Source organism: Pomacea canaliculata, linkage group LG6 (genome assembly GCF_003073045.1).
Source record: "Pomacea canaliculata isolate SZHN2017 linkage group LG6, ASM307304v1, whole genome shotgun sequence".
Classification (NCBI taxonomy): Eukaryota; Metazoa; Mollusca; class Gastropoda; order Architaenioglossa; family Ampullariidae; genus Pomacea; species Pomacea canaliculata.
The window spans coordinates 29,965,635-29,991,616 of record NC_037595.1 but is presented as its reverse complement, the minus strand read 5'-3'; the positions used below and the strand labels follow the sequence as shown (position 1 = coordinate 29,991,616).

The 25,982-nt window shown below is 42.3% G+C and overlaps 1 protein-coding gene across 2 annotated transcripts in view; it reads right to left on the bottom strand.

The window, feature by feature from the left end:
* Positions 1-4,198: 4,198 nt before the first annotated feature.
* LOC112566864 (pyrokinin-1 receptor-like) overlaps positions 4,199-25,982 on the bottom strand; it is an 83,816-nt gene continuing 62,032 nt past the window's right edge. For both annotated transcript variants that reach the window (XM_025243270.1, XM_025243271.1), the window contains 2 exons: positions 11,043-11,174; positions 4,199-7,452 (listed from right to left, as the gene is read on the bottom strand). In XM_025243270.1, the coding sequence (XP_025099055.1) occupies positions 7,199-7,452; positions 11,043-11,174 (386 nt within the window). In that variant the 3' untranslated portion in view covers positions 4,199-7,198. The remainder of the gene's footprint in view (positions 7,453-11,042; positions 11,175-25,982) is intronic.

Below are 25,982 nucleotides of genomic sequence, written 5' to 3'. Positions count from 1 at the left end.
CAGTAACGAGATCACAACGAGGTATCAACGAGACTGCAGCGCGTGTGTAGTACAACTGGTAAAATCTTAACTGTAAGAGCAACATCTGTTTGTTTGTATGATTTGTGTAGTAATGTGTCCGTGTATGTGTGGAATTCCTCGTCATCAGTGGTACCAATGTCAGCAACAGAATATTTAGTAGTTGTTGCATCTAAATGAGATGTTTGTCGTTTTTTTACGTTCATGCCCATCCATTTCTTCTCTCTGCTTACCTACCTACTTACCTATATTACCAGCGGTAGCAGGAGAAAGGTTTAATGTGACCATTAGAAGAAAGCAGGCCAGTTCACATTGCCTCAGTTCCATTGTACCCCTATCAAGGTTTGATGCGACTGCCAGAAGGTAAAGCACCGGTTCACTTTCCAGCAGTTCCGGCGTAGGGTGACTCGGGTTTGATGTGACAGAAGAAAGATCAGTTTACCTTGCAACAGAGTTTTTGTGCGGCTGTACTATTCGAGATTTATGTGACCGCCATGAGATAAAGGAGTGGTCCACTTGGCAACATTTCCGGTGTCCGGCTGAATCAGGTCTTGGCTCACCTTCATGTCCACCGACATTTCACATCAACAGCATCCACTTGATGTCCTCTCACCCACAAGGCAAACAAAACAGAGAAACCAACTAAAAAAAAAAGCTGCAGTACTCTTATTCAAAGTGTCGTTAAAGGTATTAGGTGTTATGGTTCTTGACAACACACTCTGCATTCTTTTGATGCCAGGTCCTGTAAACACTCGACCATCTCTTGTAGCTCCTACAAACCTTCTGCTCGGGGTGAGACAGTAAACAGGTTCAGTACTTTAACAAGTGGAAACGCGTTTGTGATGTTTCCCTGAGGGATCTTCACACTGTAAGCGTTTTGCCTTCTATTTGGTTTTCAATGATATTATTGTTTCTGCATGTCAACAGCTGTTACTAACATCAGTGCAATATTTGTATATAAGGTGATCTTTCATATTTTTCTGTATGTAGTCCTATTGTTACTTTTGATCGTAAAGTTAATGCTTTTTAAATCCTTTACTGCAGTGGCTAAAATGTTTGCGGTGGATGTCGGAGAAAAGAAGTGTGAGTAAAATATCATCTGCAGTCCTCACGTCTTCACATCGCATGCCATGGCACCAGAGACTAGGTCTGGACTAATGGAAAAAGAACAGAAGAACAAGTCGACTTTGCATGCACCGCCGGGCACGACATTCACAGCCTCGATTTCATGAGAAAAATAATGGAGGCCCCGACCTCCTTTTGCCTATTCCCAAATGGATGAGCCGAGATACACGTCTTCATAAAAAAGAAATGACATTCTTACTGATAAAGAAACCTGCCCTCTGTCGTCCTGACAACGTGTAGCGTGCAGACAACTCTGTCACCAAGACATGGAGGAGTTAGTTGGGTGAGGGAGGAGAGAGGAGACAGGAGGGTAGCTGGAGTGAGGATGTGAGGTTGGTGAGGAGGAATGTGCTAGATGTGTGTCGGAACTCGACTATCGCCGATTGTCTGCTCCACCTCCCTGACCTCTTCTGTCGTCCGGTCGTGAATTCCGACAGCATGAAGTCTGACGGATCTCAGCCTCCAGGAAGGGGCGGATTTTTTCGCCAGTTACCCCCGGAAATGACATGGCGATTAATTACTGTTACCCTGGTGCAAATCTGTGATCAATGTCTCTGGATTACACTCGCTGGACATGAAAGCTGCTGTCCTCAGTCCTGTGGGAAATGGAACTGGTGATTGCCGACAACATTTCCGAGGAGAGACGGAGCGCTCAATGTCAAGCATTCACTTCTGTTACAAGGCTTTGAGAGCTTTAAGGGCGCATTCGACAAAACATCCCGGTGTTGTAAATGTTCCTTTGTTTGTGTTAGCACAATAAACATCAAAAGACAAAAAAGTGGATGTAATTTTTACACCTTACGGACTTGATGCATGCTTGTCCAGGTTGAACGAGAAAAATGTTTTTTAAGCTTGTTGTCATACTTCCAATAAACTATTATGTTTTGTTATTTCATTTTCTCATTCCAGAGACATTGCTTTGTAACCAGACACTTCTTTACGAAATAAAAGTTCCAAACACAGCAAAGGACTTTATTTGTATAGAGCTATCGTGCATTTTCCTAGTCTTAATACAATAACTTGAATACAAAATTACTTATATGTCTGGTAAAATAGTAAGTAGTAAAAGGTGGACTATTTGTTATACAGGTCTGTTCAAATAAAAACAGATTACTGAAGAGGAATGCCTGTAAAGAGAATGTTTTATTGAAATCTTAAACAGAAAGTTACATAGTTTATTGCTTGGTCAGCCCACCCTTGCCCACACTCCTCACATCATCTACAGCCTCAGAAGGAGACAAGTGGCCGAGGACAGATAGACTTGGGGGAAATGTCTGGATTGCACAGCCAGTGGACAATGGCGGACATTTACATAGGACTCGTCCCGATCAGCCAGTCACAATGGCGGCAGCGATTCCGGAACATGGTGGAGAGCGAGAACTAACAAACTTGACAAATCCAAGAGGCTCTCGGACAGTCTAGCCACATAACTGGTCTCAATACAACGAATTATTTATATGTCGCGGAATTTCGCGCCAAAGCTAACAAGTTTTGTCAGAGGGCCATACCCAGTCCAGTTTGCACACGAGACCGCATCCCTCACTCCGCCATCTGCGGTCCGCGGTGGTGTAAGAGTCGCGGGTGGCAGCTACAGAAGTGGGTCTGTGCAAATAGTCAGGCTAGACTCGTAGACAACTACCCGACTTCCACTCTATCATGTCACTGTGCCACCAAAGTCAGGCTGGCCAATGAGTTGTATGAAAAGTTTAATGTTCTTAGGTGGACCATGACTTCTATATTTGGTGCGTAAAGATGTTTGTTTGTTAACAAATAAGTGGTAAATTATTTGACTTAACACTAAGTGTTGATATATTAATGTTTCATGTTTGGCTCGATCTGACCTTTCAGTTTACATGTGGGAGCTGTTCGACATGACTCATCAGAAAGAATAAGACTTAACTGAACGGGAACTGTACGATCCACGAAAATGTTCCAAACGAAGACGTGAATCAGTTAAACCCTTTTAAGTATTTTTATTTTTTAAATTAATAATCATAATTATTAAAGAAGTTAAGACTTTAAACTGAAAGTCCCATAGCCTGGCTGCGCTGTGTATATCAGAACTAAAGTAAGTGGATTGTAGACGAGGACTTTTAGTATTCAAGAAGTCCTGCGACCATGAATCACAAGGGCGCATCACCTAATTGCACTCTTTAGAAATAAACAGTTTTTTTTTTTAATTCTCGTCCTTGTTTCCTCTACTTTCTTTAAGCTAAACAACCGTGATAAACAGAGCTACACTGCGAACAGACATTGATCTGTAAGCCCAGGTCGATTGTCCATCAAACGTTTGTGGAAATGTCCACGTGACTTGCGTGGAGAACTAGCTTCACTTGCCTGGTGACAAACTTGCCAGACGGAAGTGGAATTGTAATGGTGTCATTAGCAAGAGAAAGAAAACAAATAGCAGAAGCGCGGTGTTTCTCGAGACGCCGAAAGATTGAACTTCCGGAAGTAGGGCGAAGGTCACAAAGTAGATGAGGTTATGTCATCACCATCATGCAGTCCGACTTTTACATCTCCTTTTGGTGGGACTAGTTGGCTGTCTTTCAAGTAAATCAAGTACAACTGCACTTTAGATAGGACCGCTCCTAATTTCACCAAAAGCTCAAACAAACAAACAAACAAACAAACAAACAAACAAACAAACAAACAAACAAAGCCATGAAATCACTTTATCATAAAAGATAGCTCAATCCACGCCCCACGTCAGCTCCATTCCCAATCTGTTAAATAGAGTCCTATTGGCTACTTCTGTTCAAGACCTCATTTACATAGCTCCTCCTCTTCCGGTGTCAGCGTGGCATTGCGCCTGCCTTGGAGAAAGAGCCAACAGGGCTGAGTGACCGGCCATCTGTTAGCCAAGCCTGCGATGATATTATCGTTGACTGTGTAGCTGACGTGCAGGTCGATAAGTCTCGTCGATGAGAACCGCAACCAGTGGCACAGCTGGGGGTCGTAACCCTGGCGCGCATTGACCCTGTCGCCCCCATAAACAGTTAAATATTTAGCAATATTTCATAACCAGACAAACACTGAATTAAGTTGACGCATTTTATTGTCAGACAAAATAAATTAATCAAACAAAAATACAGATGCATCACAATTAAAACATTACAAATAATGAATAACACATAATACTTAACAAATAACTCTTGAAAGAGCAGAGAAAAAGTAGATGAGCCAGTTATCAACAAAACGACTGAACATCATAATGTCAAAGGTCAACACGAGTTTCGGAGATTTGATAACAATGTCATTATAACATGAGAGAACTGAAAAAAACAATTCATGAGAGCATTTTGGAATATACCACAAATTGTACACCGCATGTCATATATAATTATAATATTTTCCTCGGATAAACAACACGTATTTGGATTTATAAATATGTTTTAACATTTAACAGAGCACACAGGAATGGCTCTCACCTTCTCTCTCACCACGCGCTCAACTGTTTGTTTTCATGGACACACCTGATATTTTAAAGTATGTAATTATGTTGAAGGACACCGGATGTTTACAGAGAAAACAGAATGTTGTCATCACTTCCATACAGCAACAGCCTCAGTTTTGCTCGGAACAAAACATGAGAAATAAACAAATGGCAAACAAACATAAAAAATAAAACATTTGTACTTAAGAATTGGTAATTGCCACTCTTATTTCTAGAAGAAAACATATCTATATTTTCAGGATGTATCAGATGACTTGTAATTTGAAACTAATGTTAATGTGTATTGCAATAATCACAGTAGTTCCACAGTAGTCTAAGTAAGTTACTGTATTTTAAAACTATCAGTGATTTCATGCATGGTTGACTTCAGGGAAAGTGTCCAAATGTCTTGTCAAGCTTCTGTCCTGTTCACTTCAACTTTGTGTAAACTAATGTTCAGATCGGCTTTCAGTAACAAGATCAAGAAAATAATTTTCTGAGAACTTTATTCTGTTCCTGGAAGTCGCAGACTTTCACAAATGTGGGACTTGTCTATATACACCACGACACCCGGGTAGGGTAGACTATATTAGTAGAGAAATGAGTAGAGTGGTAAACACCAAGGTTTGCCCCCTGGCACTGTCCTTCCGGTGACATGTATATATCTCTTTGTAAGTTCTTCACACTTTCACACAGAGTTTATTTGGTTTACAGTTTACCAACTGCCGCTTTGGTCCATATTAAAGTGTAGATTCTCAAATCTTAAGATGGTAATGGCAATCTTACAGGACTGAAAAGAAACGGAAAATTCAAGAACAGAAGAAGGAAATCATTTAAAATCTGTTGTCACTGTTAGAGTGCAGGCTCGTCTGAAATGTCCCCTCAAAATTCCTTCGAGAAAAGTCCATCATCTTATACTTTTTATTAATTAGTCAGATATAAAAAATAAGGTCCGGAAAGTTACTCTTTATGTTTCCACAGATATTGAGGCAAACTTCGTGACAGATGAATGATCGTCTAGATTGACACTGTCAAGAGGTTTTATACTCACAAAGCTCAGTTCGCTCCACTTCTGTCTCACTACAACTCCCTTGATAGAATTATCACTAAAGTTTGTAAAACGATCGGCCACAAAGGTACTCAAAAATGTTGTTATTTATATTTCGGTAACTATTGTTTGCCACAAACTAAAATTTTTGGGGGAAGGATTGACTTTTAAGTTGTCCACCATTAAACATTTGTATGTGTTTGTCTTTAATTCCAACCTACACACCTTAGTGACAACGGACAAGACAGTTTGTCGGTGCTCTAGGTATTTATGAACTTCAGTAAGTTTAGAGTTCATTTTGTTGTCAGGGTAGGAAGAAGACTACAGAAAGGCGATGGTTATTTAAAACACAGTATTCACTTTATTTCCCAGAAGCGATGGACGCAGACGAGTCCCAATGTTTATCTTTTTTTTTTTTTTGATGAATACCAAGATAATATAACAGATAAAATTATATCTTCGTGCCTCAGTAAAATGGAGGAAAGTGGTAAATTGTGTTTTACGATGAGTCAGTCACTATGTTTATATCATGGCTGAGCAGCCAGCCCTGTAAACAGATGCCACACACAGAACAACAAGGAAAAGGAAAGAGAAAAAGAAATAAAAGTGTGTTGTTGTGTTGGTACTCGTGTGCATGTTTTATATCTTTCTATATGTTCTGCATGTGTGTGTGTACGTACGCTGATGTATTTTATTTAACATATCAGAGAGAAAGAAAGAAAACACACAAACACTACTGTCATCTGTCCATCCACAAAAATGATCATGTATCATATCATATCCATTCATCCAACCATTTAGCAAGACCCTTGAGCGCATGTAGACTTGTAGAGAACACAAACGAGCTAGAGACATGATTCTTTCTTTTATATTTCCCATTCGTTTGTTTTCACATGAACTGGAGATAGAGCTACACCAAGCTCAGATTAGACACTGAGGATCTGCCATCGTGAATATGTTTATCACTTCAAGTTGTTGAACAAACTTTTCAACAACTACTTCTAAACGATAGCTTCTCCATAACCCAAATGAAACCTATGCTTTAAATGCTTAATTGTAAAGTATGAGTTTTTCCAGAATACGATTTAAATTAATTAGTAACTCTTCTTGATTGCATTGGACGTTATACCTAGCATCATGCTTTAAAGTCATCATCTCCTGTCTGTTTAAGACATTTATTTTTAACCTAAAAATTATAACGTTTGTCAAAATAGAAAATAATTCTTTGAAGTCACTAACCATGTCTGTTCGCTTGTTTGTAAAATATTACAGACACACTGCCGTTTTAAAAAAAAATTCCGGCACTTTTCTTTTGACTTCCTGATGTAACTTTCGGCAAAATTCCAGGAAACACAACACAGCCCGAACCCTCGCGAGGCAGGTTGAGGGTCAAGTCGTTGAAGAGGTCACCAGTCAAGGGTCGGCATGCTGGTGGTCTTCCTTAGTCGCCCTTTCACCTTGGGGCCACGTCACACGCCGTCACGCTCCGCCAAGCAGCAGCACGAGCCGCGGAGCAGTGACGTACGTCACACGAAGTAGTCCACGTCACCAGGCTGGAGGAAGCAGGTCCATCATACCGTTGAACTCTCGACCTCGCAGCACGTGCCGTTGTTCTGTTGGCGAGTTCGCACCAGCAGCCTGTTGTTGGTGTACACGGACGCCGTGGTGGACTGCGGTGTCGACCGGAAGATGCTGGTCTCTGCGTACTCTGCTCGACGCATGCGCAGACAAGCGGTACAGGGTACGTTTAAAGAACTTCCGGTATCGGTGGACATGAGGTTGTACAAGATCGGGTTGACCGTAGAGTTAAAGAAGTAAAGAACGCCTGAAATGAACAAACAAAACAGAACAGTTCAGAGAATGCAAAAACTTTCTAAACACTAATATAAAGAAACATTGAATAAGACAAGCTCAGACAGAAGAACAAAGAAACAAACTCAAGATCAATGCACATTCTATATCGTGAAGACGACTCAGGCGGACAGTGGGGACAGAATGGATTAAACAATTTTCAGTGTGAACAAACATATCAGCACACCTCCACAGAAGTTCAGATGAAGACTGCTCGCTGCAATATGTGAAGTGAAATGCAGACAACAGGTAGTTACCCTGATGCAGCTCTGTTGCCACATCATTGCTAGTCAGGTGAATTAAATACAAGAGCACCGTGATACGACCCCTATCACATCGTTACCATCTTGAAAGGAGCTCCTGTTACTTCTGGCTACAAGATATCGGAGTTATTTCCCTTGGGCGGTCGCCATTTGTCTTCTGCGCCACCGTGCTTCAAGCACCGGAAGTTCAATAGATGCGCATGTCACCCGCCGCCATGATTGCCAGTCTACATTTCCTTGTGTTTCAGAGACTGGGCACGAAACTTAAGTACCCCTGAGATGGCGAGGGCCGCGTGACCAGAAACGATATTGACCTGAGTGAGATGCTCAAGTCTGCGCACGTGTGGGAGGGACGTCGAGTGCGTGCTTCATTGTGTGTGTCTCTCTGTGTGGGTGTGGTTGGTAGGTGTCTGTCTGTGTGTTTGTGTGTGTGCGAGGGTTGCGATGGAGTCTGATAGGGAATGAAAGAAAGAGATAACTTCGCTCAAAAAGCTCCTTGAACTAGATGATGCTGACGTGTCGGCCTTTATCGTTTTTTCTTGTCCTAACTGCGCGAGATAACCTCGTGAACAGATCGATGATTGGTTCTGTAAAAAGTAGAGATAGCAGGAAAAAGAGAGGGAAGGATGCAGAAAGATCTGAATGATTGAAAAGGACAGAGATACGACAAGAAGAACAGAAAAATAGATATGTGAAAAGCGTTTGCCGCGTGTGTGTGCGTGCGTGTGTGTGTGTGTGCCTGCGTATCTCTGTGTGTGTGTGTGTAGGCGTTTTAACGGAAATACCAGATACCTCTCTAAATCATCTCACAGGCCTGATGGCAACTGCTGGAGACGAAGCAGCAAACAAGCGCCATTACGAGGTCAGATAAAATACTATTTTTAGATTCCTTTGAAGCTGGTCATACCGCCGCGCCATGTGGGGGAGGTTGCGGGGGAGACTAAAGGTGTTATCAGGTGAGATCCGCCACGTGTATACCTTGCCATATTTCAGGTAGACACTTGGGCGCCACTACAGAAGAAAGTGTAGTGTGTGTGACTCGGGTACCACACGTGGATCAGCAAGGGTTACTCAGCTACTCATTGTCTACTTTATGATTTATTGAGCACACAGGTGTGACAGTGTATGTGAATTAATGTTTCCATCTTATCACATGTGTGTATGTGTATGTAAGTACCTATGTTATGTGCGTATTTATGTATCAATGGTTGAATGCATGTACCGTTGTGCCGGTAGCTATGATAGCTCTCCAGATGTTAAACTCTGTTCAAGGTTCTTAATCAAAGAAAACATTCACGCAATAAACGTCAGGAAGCATGGAGATGCGAATAGTGGGGGATTGTGATTTAGTGTTTACAGACAGAAAACACCACGTGATATGCTCGAGATGTCGTTCCAAGACAGTGTGAGAGTGTGATAATGTCAGAGTCTGTCCCGAGACCAAACCTGAAGCCAGCACCTTATACTTCCCTCTCCTGGCTTCTCTACCCGTGTACCCTCGGGCACCCACAGGAAGGCGACTTCACTTTGCTGTTGCCCTACGTGTTACCCAGGTGGTCACGTGACTTAATAGTTCTTCCTTTGCCAGACCTGCGTGTGTGCGAGGTCAGTGCCTTGCAAGGCTGCAAGTCTGCTGGATGCAAATCTCATCAACGGCATCGGCAAGGGGTCGGCTTGTGTTACGTCAGAGTGCGTAACGCTCAACGCATCACGTCACGCGCTTCCACACGTGAAGGCACGTGACCTAGTAGCGGCTGCAAGGTGCCTTTACCTGGAATGTCTTACCTGCCTTCTCTCCTAACAAGCTGTCTTTTCCAGGTGTAACCTACTTTGACACAGCTATGTCAGATGTAATACAATTTCCTATAATCACGCATGATTACATGACCAGTTTAAATTAATTAAAACCTCCACTTACTGCGATTACTCTGACTAAAATATTTTATTCAAAATCTGTGAGGTCCTGAATATTTCTCCGGGGGATTGGCAGGAATCCTCCTGCCGGAGGTGATGGAGGAAAAGACACAAGCGTGTGAAGGCGGAGGAGAGGCAGCACCTTACTCGCGCACTTATGACTTCCGGTGGCAGCAGCTATTACTTGCAGCCATTAACGGGGGGAAGAACTCAAGCGTTCAGCGGTGAAAAAGATAAACCTATGTCTCTGTCTCCCCGATAGTTCTGACGGGAGGGCACAGTGAACTGAGTGACTTCCTAGTGGGAAAGAGCCTCGTACTTCACAATCTCAGTGTTTCACAATCTCACCTGTCCACAAACACCTGTACTCCAGGCGAGGGCAAGTACCTGACACCAACGACAGATTGAGTACCTGTTTCTGTTGGGTCTGGATCTTTATCTGAACATGGAGGGGAGGTCTGTTCAGAGTTACTAAAATAATTTTTATTTTCAGCCCTGTCCAAACTCCAGCAGCTACTGTTCTGGTGTTTGGTCCACTCTTACTTCAGATAGAGATGTTCTGATTCTTTTGATCCACTTTGTGCAAGCAAAAATTGTTACTTCCGAAAACTATAATTACTAGAACAACCTTATTTTTGTATCACCGATAATCGTGGAGACATGTAATAGCTTAGTGGACAATACCTATCATTTTACAGAGGGCAGGAGAAAGCAGCGAGAGAGGGAGAGATGATCACCATTCTCACAAAAAGCTCCATCGAGAAAATCTAAAAAAGGTTAGGAGACGACCTCTACTTCTTTTTTTTTAGAAAGCACCCAAAGCTTTTCTGAGCCAGAGCTTCTGTCAAATGTCTCGAATGAAGATAAAACACCAACAGATTTAATTCTCGACAGCTCTCCAGCTTCAAGAAATGTCATTGCAGGCGAAAGGCGAGGTAGAAATGATGGTTTACACACTGCACTCCAACATCCCCAACACTGAATGGCCGACACTGTCCCCACCCCAACCTCATCCAGTCCTTGACATCACTCGTACATCATCCACTCCCTAGGCAGGCTCCTCCGGCCACTAAACTGACGATGGTGGATTACCAACAGACCTAGAGATGCTTCTGGTCTACATTAATCTCCTCCTGTTTCAAAATGGCTGCTTTTTGAAGACTTTAGGGACCCCAAGGACCAGTCATGCGAGCTTTTGGTCCGGTGACTTATGTTTGGTTCATTTCTGAATCTGGTAATGTTCTTGAAGGTGGCGGTGGTGGTGTTTGTCCAGTCCCAACTAGACAAGTCTCTACTTTTATCCCTTCATCTGTCAGTATGTCTCCTTGCTTACTACTTTTTGTTTACAGATTTTGCTAAAAACACTTTGTAAAATGAAAGCACAAACCTGAGGTATAGAAGATAAAAGTTTGTATCCGCATCAGCTCCGGGGTCCAGGCGTTGGCTGGGACGTAGATGGTCATCAAGCGTTGTGTGTGAAAAGGCGCCCAACAGATAAAGAATGCAATCACCACGGCAACTGCAATAAATAAACAAACAAACATCATTTACATTTGCTTCAACGAAGTGGGTAATAATAGAAAGTGAAGCGCATCCGACTCCAGCGCCTGTAAGGTGAATGCTTCATGTAATAATCCTCCATCATCTTCAGCCAAAACTATATTCCACCAAAATGTCTCTCATAAATCTCCTTATGCCATTCAAAAAACGATGGCCTCAGAATCGCCAAAAATCGAAAAAAAAGAGCAAAAATAAACTCTAGAAAAATATAAAGACGAAAGCTTAACTAAAAAGGATTACTGTCAGAAAAAATGTCAATGTTGCCAACGAATGTCTGGAGGAAGAAAGAAAGACTGAGGGCGATACAATTAGCAACGTTTGTCATGATCAAGCATTCTTTTCTACTTTTAGCTTCCAAATACAACTCCTACCAATCCTATCAGACATTTTTATGTGTTGTTCTGTTCTTCTTTTAGCTTTCATGTTGAACTCCTACCACTCTTGTTGCAGTTGGTGCCTGCTGTAACCGATCTCTGGAATCTGACAGCTACACTCTAAGTCTGGATGTACGAGGGCAGCGTGTGCTCGCGAGCACTTTGCGCACATTTTAATTAAATGAACCAACTTGTCGCCGCAAGCTTAACATTCTGTGGTGCAATATACTCAACATAAATAAGCTTTACTGGCAATGAGCCGCTAATTGATGAAAGCCTCACAAGACGCGCTGCGCCATTTCTTTCATCTTGGAGGCATCAAGGAGTCGCGCTAGCGCAGTGGTAACAAGGTTACTGACCACAATAACGGATTATTCACCAGACCCCAGGGACATTTCATGTCAGTGTGTGCAGGGTTGTCTTTTGGCTTGATCTTGATTTGTAGATTGTAAATTGTTTTTGGTTCCTTTATTACTTTGTGCTTTTTTCGCGAATTATGATGCCAAGGTACACCTAACTAAGACCTACAATAGTTTGTAAAAACAACGGAGAGATGAATAGATGGATGAATGCGAACAAAGAGGATTTCTTTGCGAAGACAAAAGAAGCTGTATGAGTTACTCAGTACACAAATATCTGTTTTTGTATCCATGGACAGGTAATGTTTCTTTCGACCTGATGTTTCCGTTGTCTGCCTCACGTGGAACACAAATATATTACACGATAAAAAAGCTGTTTCCACTTTTAAATTCTCTGCTTCTACCCTCACACGCCCTTTATTGCTGGAATATTTCATGGCCCCATGAGATGTCCATGACATCTGAGGATATTATAATTATGACAAGCATGCGCGGTCTCGCCCCGACAAGAAATCTCAGAGTCATCTTGCCGGCGACCATAAAGCAGCCTCCTTATGAACACCAAGAAGGAAATTACAGTAATTGTCTCAAAGAGATTTGTGGTTGTGCTCGCTGGTGGTGGGGTGGGCTGCGCCTCTTTTGCTTCTCCATCCCATCGTAAACATACCCGCCATCGCGGCCAGCTGGGTATGTCGTGTGCACCCTGTGACCCCGGAGCTTGCTGATGCTACCCCGCTGTTGAGGAACTTTAATTATGCATTAAAGTAATGAATGTGCGTGTTTTTCTCGCCTGTTTTTCCTTTTGAGTGCGTGCAGAAACATTTTTAATCACACACAAAAGTAGGTAGGGGAATGGTTGGCTGGATTTTTTTTTCTTGTTGTTTTCTTTCTTTCATTCATTCTTTAGTTCTTTTTCCTTTTTACATGCAAGAAAATACGCAGGGGTTCACGCAAAAACTCTTTTCTCTCCACGCACACACTCAAAACAAACATGCATACACAATAAAAATAGTGCAATAAGGCTAAACTAAACGGCATGTAGAGGACTAAGTAATGAAAGAGAGTTTGAATGAAAGAAGACTGCAGACTAAAAGCGAGGATGAGAAGTCACTTGTCAGCACATTGAGACCGAGCTCACAGACCTGATGTGAAGGAGTTTGCGTGCTTCACCCCAGGCGCCTGCTACCCGCCCCCAGCAGACAGGGTTCAGGGCTCAGTGCTAGCCATTTCCTCTATGTTCCCGCCAGGAACCATGACAACCAGAACTCCTCCACGTGCCGACTCCCTCCTACTTCACACCCAGCTCCTCCATCAAGTCAGCAGACACCCTCGTCTCCCTCAACATAGAGGTTACACAACTTTCTGTGCAAAATTTAATGTTGGTTCGATAGATGGCCATCTTTATTTATCTGTACGTGTACCACACCTTACGGGAAGGGAGAGAACCTATCTGGTCTCTTACAGTTGTGTAAAACAAATATATATGTCCAAGCAATATCAAAACCACGCGAACTTGTTGATTTTCTCTCTCCACCGATGCACATTTACATATCCTGGCTACATGAATACGGCTACAGAGGTGGACAAGAAGGAAAAAAAGTGTTTACACGCCTGCCTGGCAAGGTGCGTGTGTAAGTGCGTATGGATGGGCAGGGATGGAGACAGAAGAGTTACTTCGCCTTAAAAGCTGCACTTTGTCCAGGCGTGTAGCTCTGGCAGCATGAGACATTAGAGAGGTGCCCCACGAGTCGGAAACACTTTGTGGCTCCCTGGTGGTCCTGCCTCGCTCTCAGACTCCCCTTCCTCCTCCCCCCATGTGTGCCAGCAAAATGCCTTGTTAGCCAAAGACCTTCTGCAGCAGCACCCCGACTCCTTGGTCGCCAAGGCGCTGGTTCCTTCAGCAAATAAATATGGTCCTTCTCCAAATCCGTTCAGTCGAAGAAAGCTATAAATGCACACTAATGAACTTTGATCACCTCGTTCAGTTCCTGATGATCTAGAAGGACTGCACCTGCATGGCACTTCCGAACTATCTTAGAAGAAGAGGACGGAAAAAGAATTTCATCAAACCTTGAGTCAAGTCAGTTTTGACAACCTTAAGAAACTGAACTAAAAAGTTCTAAATTTTGGGGGAGGGGTGAGTGTGGGAAGAGGGGATAAAGAGCAAAGTTGTGATAAAAACATTCTAGTCCAACTTGTTGCTTTTCATGAGCCTGGTGTTAACAGGTAAACTTTTACAAGACTTCAAGACTTAAGGTATCTGAAGTTAGTTCATCTGTTTAAACAGAAGTAGACTCGAAAGCAACAGCAGCTGGAGTTTGAAATGAAGCTTTCCTTGGCTGGAACAGTGGATGTGTTTGGAGAACAGATGTGGGTAAACAGATCCTGTGTGTGGGGTTCGTCTTTCATTGCCTCAGATCATTCCGCCACCCATGTCTTAGTAAGAACCTTGAGCCCCGGATGATCTTCCTGTCATGTCCGCATAATCTGTCTTGCCCTCGTGAGGTCGTTCAACGAAGGAAGGTGGAAAAAGGAAAAAACACAGAATACCTTCACGATAATTTATTGACATAGGTGCTAGCGTATCTTTTTCCGCTAAAGCTAAAATTATTTACACAAACCGACAGGCAATTGGCAGTGGACCAATTAACTGTGGACAGTCTCTGTCTTTCTTGTCTCTTCCTTTAGTCTTTCTCATATCTTGCGACAAATTACTGAGACTGGAAGAAGGGAAACTTAAAAGGTACAGCATCAATTGACTTTCTAATGATCACGATCTCCACACACACAAGACACAATGAACCACTCTACTCTCAGCGCTCGTCTCCTGGTGACCATTCTGTTCGCTACCTTGGAGGTAGACCGACACCCAGGTGGTAGGAGAGAGCATTGCCCTGCCAACAAGAAGGCTTGGACTTGTCGTCCCGTGCAGAACCTGCTCACACCGTTCAAAACATCGGTTAGCCACCTCCATCCAGGTTCTCCCAGGTGACTAGTATCCACGGGCAAACACAGGTGATGCCAGGCAAAGGACGATTGAATGATGTCGGCGCGTTTTGTACACAGGAAGTATGGAGTTGATACAACAATGGATTCCGGCCTCGGGCGTTCAATATTTCTTAATGAAAATTGTGGGCCGGCGGCGCCAAGCTTTTAATGTGGCGGCGGTTATTGGTGTCGGTAATTGAGTCGATTTGCCTATTTCCTTCTCAGAAAGACAACTGCCCCGCTTGAAAACTGTTGGCGCCATGTATGGAAGATGTTCGTTTGTGGTGTTGTATGAACATCTGCACTAACCAGAACAACTTGTAATTTTGTTTGCCTGCTTGTTAGCCTGTTTGTGTGTTTCTGTTCAAACGTCGGGCTAAGGGCGGGAAGATACGAAGTCCTATGAATTATCTGATATAAACAGGGAGGACATTTTCTGGGCTTAAGCCATTTGATTAATCAATGTGCTAGGAGACAGTGATGACTACATATTCGACACACTTCAATGTAGGCAAGCTTCCTGGTGTACTTTAACAATGAAGGGATTTTTAATAATTATTTCAGAAAGGAAAATTAAAATTTATTCTAGACTGTCTGTACAAAATATTAAGGAGCCGAATTAGAAACTAAATTACAACTGAAGAACCACAGCTAAATAATGATGATGATGATGATGATGATGATGATGATGATGATGATGATGATGATGATGATGATGATAATAATAAAATGAACTTATGGGCGAGATCACACACAAACCATCAGACGTACATAACATTAAACTTGTTGTCTATACAACACCATGTGGGATGAGCCAGGCTTTGCTCTCAGCACCACAGTTCCAGTTATAGAACGGTAGAAGTATTTTTTTCTTTGTTTCCCATAGGGTTGCCTACAGAATGTCTCTCCGAAAACAGTAATGAGTTCACAGACCGCTGGAAGGGAAGCAGTGCCAACCACCGATATGTACTTCCAAGACTTTCAGCTGTTCGTCATTCATTATCAGTCGAAACATTGCTAGAACCTTCTGCAGAAAATGATAAACTAAAAGAAACTGAAAGAGATTTTATCTGCATTTATGCATGACCACCAAGTCTATTCACACCTAGTCACAAATGTCAAATACAGATGTGTGGCTTCTAGTCACAGAGGAAGATGCTAGAGTTCTACAGTTAGCAGTTGAGATCGACGAAATCATCATCAATCTGTGTATATAGTTATACTCAAAAATACTTCTTGTCTATATTAGTATAAAATAGAAAGAACAAAGCACAGTGCATTGATTGCGTGAACTTCTCCCCGAAGAAACTGTGACAGAGAGAAGGAGATGGACACCCGATGGTGGACAGTCTGTGAGAAACAGTGGAAACGGTCTGGTGCGTACAAGTAAACAACAATCCAGATGAGTGGTCAATGCACAGGAAAAAACATACACCAAGAGGAGACACAAATCCTAGAAGTGGACCAAAAGCAGAGAGCAGTCGCCTCAAGCCAGTCGGAAGATGACAGTTTTAATGATAAGTCTGTTTGCCTTCTCCAAGATGATGAAAGTCAATGGCTCAGCAGCTAGTCGTCCTTAGCAAGTTTGTCTTGTACAGTAAATAGCCAGGAGATGTGGTAAACAGTTTGTGCTACCATATACACAGAGTGTCAGACTGGCTGCCAGTCTTTCTACCATCTGTCTATCTGACTATGAGAGTGGTACAGGCAGCGACACCACGCGTGAGTCATAGACTCAAGGAACACAACTCCACACAAGTAAATCATTGCTGAAAGCTTCTGTTAAGAGAAAGATTAGTCAGTAGTAAAAATAAACAAAGTATTCATTAGAGTTTCTCTAGGCACTGCTGGTCTACTAGCAGCTCATTATTTTACATTATCTCTTTGAGGATTGACACTACTCTTTGTTCATTAGTCTGTGTTTCCTTCCAGTGAAACTGCTCACATAAAACGTAGCTTTTTGTGTGCTTACATTATTCCAAAAACAAATATTGTCAAGTTTGAGAATTCCAGGTTTTTTCGTGAACTTTCTTTGAGCTCATCTTATCTCTCTCATCCCGTCTTTAATCCTCACGACAGCGGTTGGAGATCGTAAAACATTTCACATTTTACTGCTTCAATTATTCTTGAAAAAATAAAACAGATGGTTAAAAACAAACTTTATCTCTCCATGAATCTTTTTTCATCCACCTCTTATTTATTTGTGTTCTCTCTTTCTCTTTTGCATTGTAAATTCTCTCAATTATATAACAGCATTTAAAAATACTTGTCATCTGATTGAACAACTAGGCAAACACAAAATTTGCTCGTTCTTCTAATCCCTCTTGGCCTGTAGATGCCCCAAATGATGTGGAGAATGTTACTGTCCACATATAATTAATTTTTTTCAAGCGACTGTAACTCCTAACCTGTAAATGCACTTCCATCTTTGCTTTCCAAAATCCTTTGCAGCTCACACCTTTAAAGATCATTGCAAATGTACACTTCCGGTTTATTTCCACAGTTTACCTCTCCATTCCAGCCTGTACTTACAAAACTCTGTTTGGTGTGTTAAGTCCATTTGCAGATTTCTGTTGTATCAACTGTTTGTGGCTGTAAGTGAGGTGGCAAACATGGACTACACACACTGTGCCACATATTTCCACTGTGACTGTGGCTATTGTCTGCTTCCCCACAATGTTTTCCGAACTGGATACTCCTAAACCGGAATGTTTTCATAACAAGCGCCGGTGTGTGCAGCGGCTCTGTAGGCAGATGGAACCTGCCGCGACTTGCAGATACAACAAAAACAAGTCCGACAGACAGCACCAGGTGCTACCCGGTTAACAATACCCGCGACAAAAAGCTCGAGAGACCTTGATGAAGGAGAAAAGCGCATTTTTAGCGGAAGAGAAAGATGCGGGGATGTGGGTCGCCTGATGCATGTCACGTGACAGGAGAAGGGATGCCGACTGGCTGATTTAGCGCGCTTATAATAGGAGCTAAGAACAGAATCAAGCTAGTGGGAAAATAAGAACAAATGTTTAGGTTTTTCTGCCTTTCAGATGTCAAAACAGTCGTTAATGAAATGGTTTGCTTCTTATACACAAGTCGTTATCAGCTGCTGGAGTAGGAGGACGACCCGCACTCAGAAATAATCGCCCTTGGGAGAAATTCTCCACAGGCAGAAACTATTCCAGACCGAATCTTCCTTCATTTCCAGATGGGTGAAGTCTATAAGGGTTGTCGTAGCTTTACTTGTATCGCTGTAAGGAAGAGAAGCATGTTGTATCATTTGTCTGAGACTCGCTTCCTACCCCCATTGACACCCAAGACTACATCGACTAACTTCATCTCCGTCTTCATCATGATGTTCAAGAAGTGGGCAGACGGCCTTCTACTCCTTTGGTTTCAGAGTAGAACGATGAAAGTCAGGTGTTGCAAATAAAGTCAGCAGCTGGTGTCGATGAGTTGGAATGTAAGCATCATTGCCAGACCTGAGAACTGAGATTTGACATTTGGCTGGGTGGTGTACATACCCCGCTAGGCCCTGGCCACAAGGCCAACGGGAAGAAGTCATCGAAAGTAAAGTGAAATACATTTCAGTTGACAGCAGCATGGTGGCTGGTCGGCTAATGTCTCGCCTCCTGCATCCGGTACCAGGGATGCAGTGCACACATCCGAGCGCCCCTTACAGCGAGATCGATCAGGATGCATCGCAAGACAAGAAAACAACAAAACCAAACAACACCAAAGGACACAGCAATGTGGAAAAACAACATTGACCCAAAGGAGCAGCAGAACGGCTTTCTCTCCGACTGACATTCATCTTCTGAACGCAAACCGTAAATCGTTCCATCACCTTTGAATGAAACGGCTTAAAAGACGATTTGTGAATGTAATGGAATGAAGTATTATTTTATACCAAAGGGCACGGCGTGAACTGAGGCACACTGGGCCATCACACTATGGTTAAATAAATGGCAAATCATTGTGTCAAGCGGCGGTGTAGCCAAGCAGGTCGGAACTCACTTCAGATACGAGGTCTTTATCTCGGCGTGAGTCCACCACCGGTCCAAAATTAGGATCAGGACAAATCAGGTTTTTGTAGGAAAATCGCTCCTCAGTGATATTTGTCTTATTTCCTGAATGAAGAACTAATACATTATGGGGAAGTAAATATGATATGGAAAATTTGCCAATTTTCCAAATCACGGCTGTTTTGTAATTAAGGGAGACGGGGCAGAGCATTAATTGACATTTTTTCAATAAGCCGCATTTCGTTGGTATGCCATTATTGAGTTTAAATATGTAGCAATAATAGCTCTTGTGTGTTCGAATTCATATGTCAGGAAAAGTGCAGAACACAAGTATAGATATCACTGATTATTTTTCCAACTTAAATATTCATTTGTTTTGAAATTTTATATTTTCATATCTGGTCAACGATTTATTTTCTTTTATTTGCATTTTTCCTTCGTTATTTGTTCTAATGTTTTTTTTTTTATTTTTTTGAGTCGTGACCATCATTGAAGTGTTTGCTAGACTGTGTGTTAATGCAAAGAATCTCAGTATTTTCACCTGACAGCACACTGGTCGTTTGAGGAGAGGTTAGGTGGGGAGGGGAAGAGGGGAATGTCCCATGGCGGCCCACTTTTGCTGGTCGGGAAAGACAGATCCCTTGATTCTGATTGGTTGATAGTCAACCAGGTGGCGGAGAGTCCGGTTGGGACAGGATTGGACTTGAAGTACACAGCAACGACAGCTAATTAGCCTGGCAATCCTGCCTCTGACAGGTCCTTTATTTTATTGCTTGTTTTGTGGACACTGCCTCCTGGCTACAGCACTTCAGTGTGCGGCCCCAATGGCTGTCACTTCATGAAATTAATGAGCTATCTATTCCACATCCAGATATTCTATTGCACTTCCAACAAAAGAGCTTTGCTCATTAGTGTAAATGATCCACTTAAAGGTGAAAAATACGGATTCCATTTAAATCGAAGTCAAGTGAACAGTCTTTTAGGAAGAATGGTCAAATTTGCTAGAAAAGACTGTGAATCAGCTATTTCAAAGCAACACCAGGGCTAAAAGAGTTTTAGAAGTTTTTCTTCCTTATCATACGTTTTAATATTTAATTTTTGAAATAGTTTCTGAAAACATCAGGGTTTAGATAGAAAAGGGCTAATACTGGTTTACAAAATTGGATAAACAGGATCTCGAGAACAAGCAGTTTCAAGGATGCAATATTTCCTCTTTTTAGAAGCACAATATCTATATCATTCCCACATTGTAATTTTTTTTTTTTTTACTTTTTTACGTATTTAAACACATTGCCAGGTTCCTCCCACAACCTTGTCGAGGTTTCTGTGACCATGACTGTGTTTAAAACAAGAAAAAGGAGACATTGTCAGCACCAGCTCCTGCCTGTTAAAGTGCTCCAGTGTTAAAGACTCCACATGATCGCTGCCAGGGAAAAGGGAAAAGTCCCAACGGTCATATTTGTTCACAAGTAATTTAAATTTCCCAAGGCGCTAACCGTCGTTTCATTGACACCCCGCTCCCTGCGTCACTTCCGCCGTCGCTTGCCACTGGCATCAGCCTCGGTTTGGTTCCTTAGTTCACAGGCACGAGAATCGGACGATGCCAGCAGAAAGTGATTTCACTTAACTTGCTTTTTTCGGCCAGAAAGACCATCACTGTGTTGTTGTATCTCCCTGACCCTGGCTGTTGCCCCGGAAAAAACAAAGTGTGATTAATAGAGCGTGTCATTTCCTCCACGTCGAGGTGGCTTCCTGCCAGCGGAAATCCAAGCTCTGCTTCGTCGCACACACTGCTAACGAAAACTAACACAAACAGGGTTTCCCTTGTCCACATGGTGATGTAGAGGGGGTGGGAATGTTCTGCCGAGCGTTGACCACTCTTCTCCCTCGCCAACGACAACGACAACGACCGCTGCAACAGTTTCGACTCTGGCATTACCCCCATCTGATAATATGAACACTGCGGAGCAATTACCTTTGTATCTAAGCAATTACCATGGGCAAAGACATGTTTATCTCAGTCATTGTCTGAAACTGGACTCTGGTTTTCAAAGCACCAGCGAGCCTGACTTTACAATGTCCATTTCCAAATTGCAACAAATTACTAGCGCGACTGGTCCGCCCTTAACAAAGGGTTAAATGGCAGACTTTTGTTCCGCACATCTGGTTCACTTCCAGGAGAAGTTTTTTGTTTGCCTGATTTCATTAGCTCTAACAGTGGCGCCCTCTACATCCAGCAGAGCCTGGCGGGAAACCTGCTTCCATTTTCTGTGGCACAGCGTATCATGGTTAAGGGAGGTCACTCATTAACAGACCTAGGTAGCAGTAAAACATAGAACATTATCGAAATGTGTGTTTGGGGGAGTAGGGGGATTGTGTGTGTGTGTGTGTGTGTGTCGAGGCTGCAACAAGTAGGAAAACATTTTGTGTTCAGACATATATCAGGACTTTTCTACTCAGACACCAAAAGTCTGAACTGATTTCGGCATTTAATGAACAGCATACTTACACCCATAGAATGAGGGGTATATAAAACAAAAGATGCCGACAAGTATAAACATAAAACAGTAAGAACTTCTCACTCAGGAGACAAATGAAGCTGTTGGCTTTACTAAACAAGGGTTGAGGGCAAATCAAACAACAAACAAGTTCGCGGAAGTGACGTTTACTGCGGGCGTTTAAACAGCTTCCCGTGAAATTGTTGCGAGTAAAACCCTCGGTAAACTGGCCAGAGCTCTGAGCTCAGACCTTTAATCCCAGAAAATGATTCCGGCAACTGCTTTGCTAAAAAGTGTTAAAGGATGCAGATGTTCGAAAGTGAATTGTGAAGGCCAGGGTGAAGTGAAACGGAAAATAAAGATCGAGGCATTTGGGATCTTGAGTGTAACTATCAGTTCATTGAAGACTTGCATGGGGCTCTCTCTCTCTGTATCTCTCTATGTTGCAGTGCAGTCACATCTGATACGCTTGCGGTAGGCCGTTTCCTGACAGTTTTCTTAGCGGTTTTTTTGTTTTGTTTGTTTTTGTTTTGTTTTTTTTTTTTTTTTTTTTTTTTTTGGCGCGAGCGTCAACGCTCTGTTGAAATCCAACCATTGTTCTCGTCGCAGGAGTTAAGGAGCCGGAAATCACTGGAAAAAGAATCAGACTGTCAAAGGATAAATGTTGTACAGGTGTTCAGCCGACATCTGCTGTTGCCAAAAGCGTCTTTATCGCGCATTGAAGCTATGACACATCATCCTCCCCCGACATTAAAAACATTCTCTGTCAAGGACCTGAGGGCGAAAGTTCCAGACCCCTGAGTGTAGAACCCGGCAGCTTCGAATCTTCACTCGCCAGAACCCTCGTGGAGAAAGTTGCGAGGAATGTCCTGACACTGACAAACATCCCTTTGCCTCACAGACACGCACGTGCAGCTTCTCGATTGCTGTCGCCGAGTGAACTGCAGTCCTGCCGGTCTGTGAACATTTCAAGCCTGGCTGGTATGAGGCTAACAGGCAATATCTATCGTAACACCCATTCCCCTGGCGCGCGCTTGTCAGCAGCGAAGTCGTGGAGTTCGGGAGAAATGGGAGATATTTAAAAAAAATTGTCATGTCATAGATTCCACAGCCGTGAATCATGTATGAAGGTACTTGATGATATAGCGACACACTAGATAATAGAGCAGATAATGAGAAGACGACTAATACAGCTTGCTTCATTGATATATGGCCGCAGGTAACAACAAGAAGGCTGTGGAGATGAAAAGAACCGAGGGAGAGAGTGAGGGAATATACGTGTTTAATATGTGGTTAATGTTTCATTAGTCGGACAGCATACGTGTCCGCTCGCTTCAGAAACAATTCATCACACAAGATGGGCACACAGGAGAGAATACAGACATAGACAAAACAGAGCGAATAACAAAGCAGGTTGGAGGTTTTAGTTTACTAAAACAGCCAAACGAGCTCAAACTATTATGTATTATGAAAATACTGAACTCTGGGCAACTTCAAAGTGAAACAGTAGTTAGTGGCAATCATGAAACTTTATTACACCACAAACACCGGCAGGTAATAAGGCTTCTTATCTGCAAAACCATCTTTATAGTTAGTGAGGATGTTTTGAAGATAAGCTCAAACATACTAAAAATGTTTTTAATATATATCCTTTTATAACTTTTATTATCGAGCACTGATCAGCATCAGTTAATGTCCGTGTCTCATTCAGGATGTTGTAAAAAGCCAAGCATGAAGCCCCACATTCCATCATGTTTACCTTGCTATTTTTTTTGCTTTTTTTTAGCTATTTTTGTCCTGTTCTTTGAGGGAATATTGAGGGTGTATATTTCACAGACTTGAGGGTCCTGTTCACATCGGTCATGTAGATGACTCTATGGAATCGGTTGACCAGGTTGACCTGGTCCATCTTATGTTTCATAGAAATTTGTTGATAGATGATGATAATGAAGTTTCGCAAAGATCGCACAGATGAGCGATTACACAGTAAACTACTGGATAGGTCGTGTGTAAACACGGCTTTGTCATGTGTAAACACGCTGCATGACCATGCGTAAACAAATTAGTATCGTGCTCTCTGCGCAGGCGGAAGTGCCTCGACATTATCTGTGTCTAGCCCGCAATCTAATCGCTTTTTTTCTCCAGTATGACAGACACGAGTACACTATTTTTTATTTCATAATTAGTTATTTTATTGCCATCTGACTTCTAAGCCTGAGGAGTTACCATTCTTGAGAATGAAGGAGAGTATCAGATTCTCTGATATACAAACCAGACCGTAAACTTGTCTGAACACATAAGAACAAAATTTACAAAAAAATTACAGCTTAACAATAAGAAAAGCTTACATACGTGCTGTGAAATAACAAAATGTAAACAGAGGCATTCCATTTCTTGGCCACGTGCTCTAGTGTCTAAACTCCGTCTTTCATGTGTGTGTAGAATGGTTGGTGGAGAAGTTAAAGATCATATTTACACCGTCTTTATGGTGGCCACACGCCTCATTTAGTTATTCCAGAACTTTTCCATGCAAGTCAGTGAGATTTTCCGCATTTTTATTACTTGTCTACGAGCGCCATGGTTCCTCCAGTGCACAAGTTAATCTACAGGGCAGGAATACGTACGGGAGCATTTACAGGCCAAAAATACGAACGGAAGAATTTTGAAAGGAAGGATTGCTTGTAGGGACATTGTACGAGTTTGTGAGAAATAGTTTCAGGGGCATTTAATATTTTTGTGTTTATGGACAGCGCTATCTCCGAGTCTTAATACGTTTCATGAGCCGTAGTTTAGTTGGAAGTTGTTGCCCTGGGGGTAACACGAAGAACGCAGGACAAGTGTCTAGTTTAGGTGGTTACAAAGTGGTGCCCAGACCCTGGCAGATAATTTATGCCTCAAGCCGCAGATTCTCGTGGATAACAGAAAAGCATCAAGTAGTGTACACGGAGTCTGAGCATTGTTACAAAGCAAAGTTTTTTTCTTGAGTTAGCCATCTTGCCCTGGGGACACGACTGACTCTCGCTCATAACTAGGGCTCCATGATTATCTTCGCAAAGTCTGCAAATCGTCTTGAATCACAATCACACAAATAAAAAATTTCCCGGTCAGCTGCAGTAGTCTTTCTTTACAATGCATGCATGCAGGATTAACTATTTTTTCTCCTTGAGAAACAGCTCGCCTGTCCCCATTTTTAAGGACCAGTTTTTCCATTGTGCTTTTTCCGCAGTGCCTTTGAGAGTAAAAAGAATTAAAGGATACACGCTTTTCTTACACACACGCGTGAACTTTTCTGATCAATCAAAGCCTTTTTCCAAATGAGTTCTGGCTCTGCTGTGGAAAAAAAACTTAGAAATCGAACATTAAAAAGTTCGTCAACGAGGAAGCAAGTGTAAAAGTAAACTATTCCCCTCGGATCTGGTCAAGTAACAATTACTACAAACTGCTAGCTGAAGCAAATTTGTATGATTTCGTTCCATTTGTTCTGCCATTACAGAAGAACCGCTTGAGGTTTTCATGGACACTTCCATGTCTTCGCTGGAAAAAGCCAAAAGCGCGGGCGTCCTTCTGACGATCCTCAAGTCATCACCGCCCTCCAACGAGCAAAATACACCTTTTCCTTGCTAAGTGACCACATAGTTAGATACTTTGCTTAGAGCCAGCAAATCTTGGCACTTTAAACATCACACTACTGACAAAAACCACACTGATGACCAGAAATTCATCTTTACAATAAAAAAGTAAAAAAAAATCATAACTTTTTTCATAAGCCATTTATAATATAAAAATATAGTTCTTCTCCATAGATGTTCATTTCCAACAAATTATTTCATTACTACAAACATCCTATTTAGCTAATAATTATAATGACATTAACATAAAAATGTGTAATAACAAAGATAACAATGAGCCATGAATAAACCTCAAATTATTTGTACCATAGCAACAACCACACTCACCCATGATTGAACCTCTCGCTTATTTCAAGAAGAGACAAGAACACACATTTCACGAAGAAACAAACACATTCATCCAAAATTATGACCGCGAAATGCCCTTAGGAAACAATAGCTCCTTTTACCAAGGAAAAAAAAAGGTTGCGACGAAACAACAATTATTTTGCACTGGGTTCTAGCGCTGGCCGAGTCCCTTCCATGATTCCAGCATCATTGCCAGGCAAGGTGCAGGGGAAGGGAAGACATGCAGGTCCTCCTCGTGAGCCCCAGTGTCTTGTGGCAGGCACCCCCTGGATTTGACCATTATCCCCAGCAGTAGCTGGCTGCTTGCACCCAGTGCCATGGCAGTTAGACTGAGTTATGGGCCTTACGTGTGGCTGGTGCCAGAGATAAGCTGCAGGTCACCGCGCCCTGCATTGACAGCCGACCAATGTATTTCATCCTTACAATGGCAGGTCCTTTTTATCTAGCCAAACCATTTCATCCTAACAAAAATGAAGTTCCTGTAGCCCACTTCATGTCAAACAATTTTCCCGAAAGAGTTGTCTGAACAGGTATTATCGAAGAATTTATCGA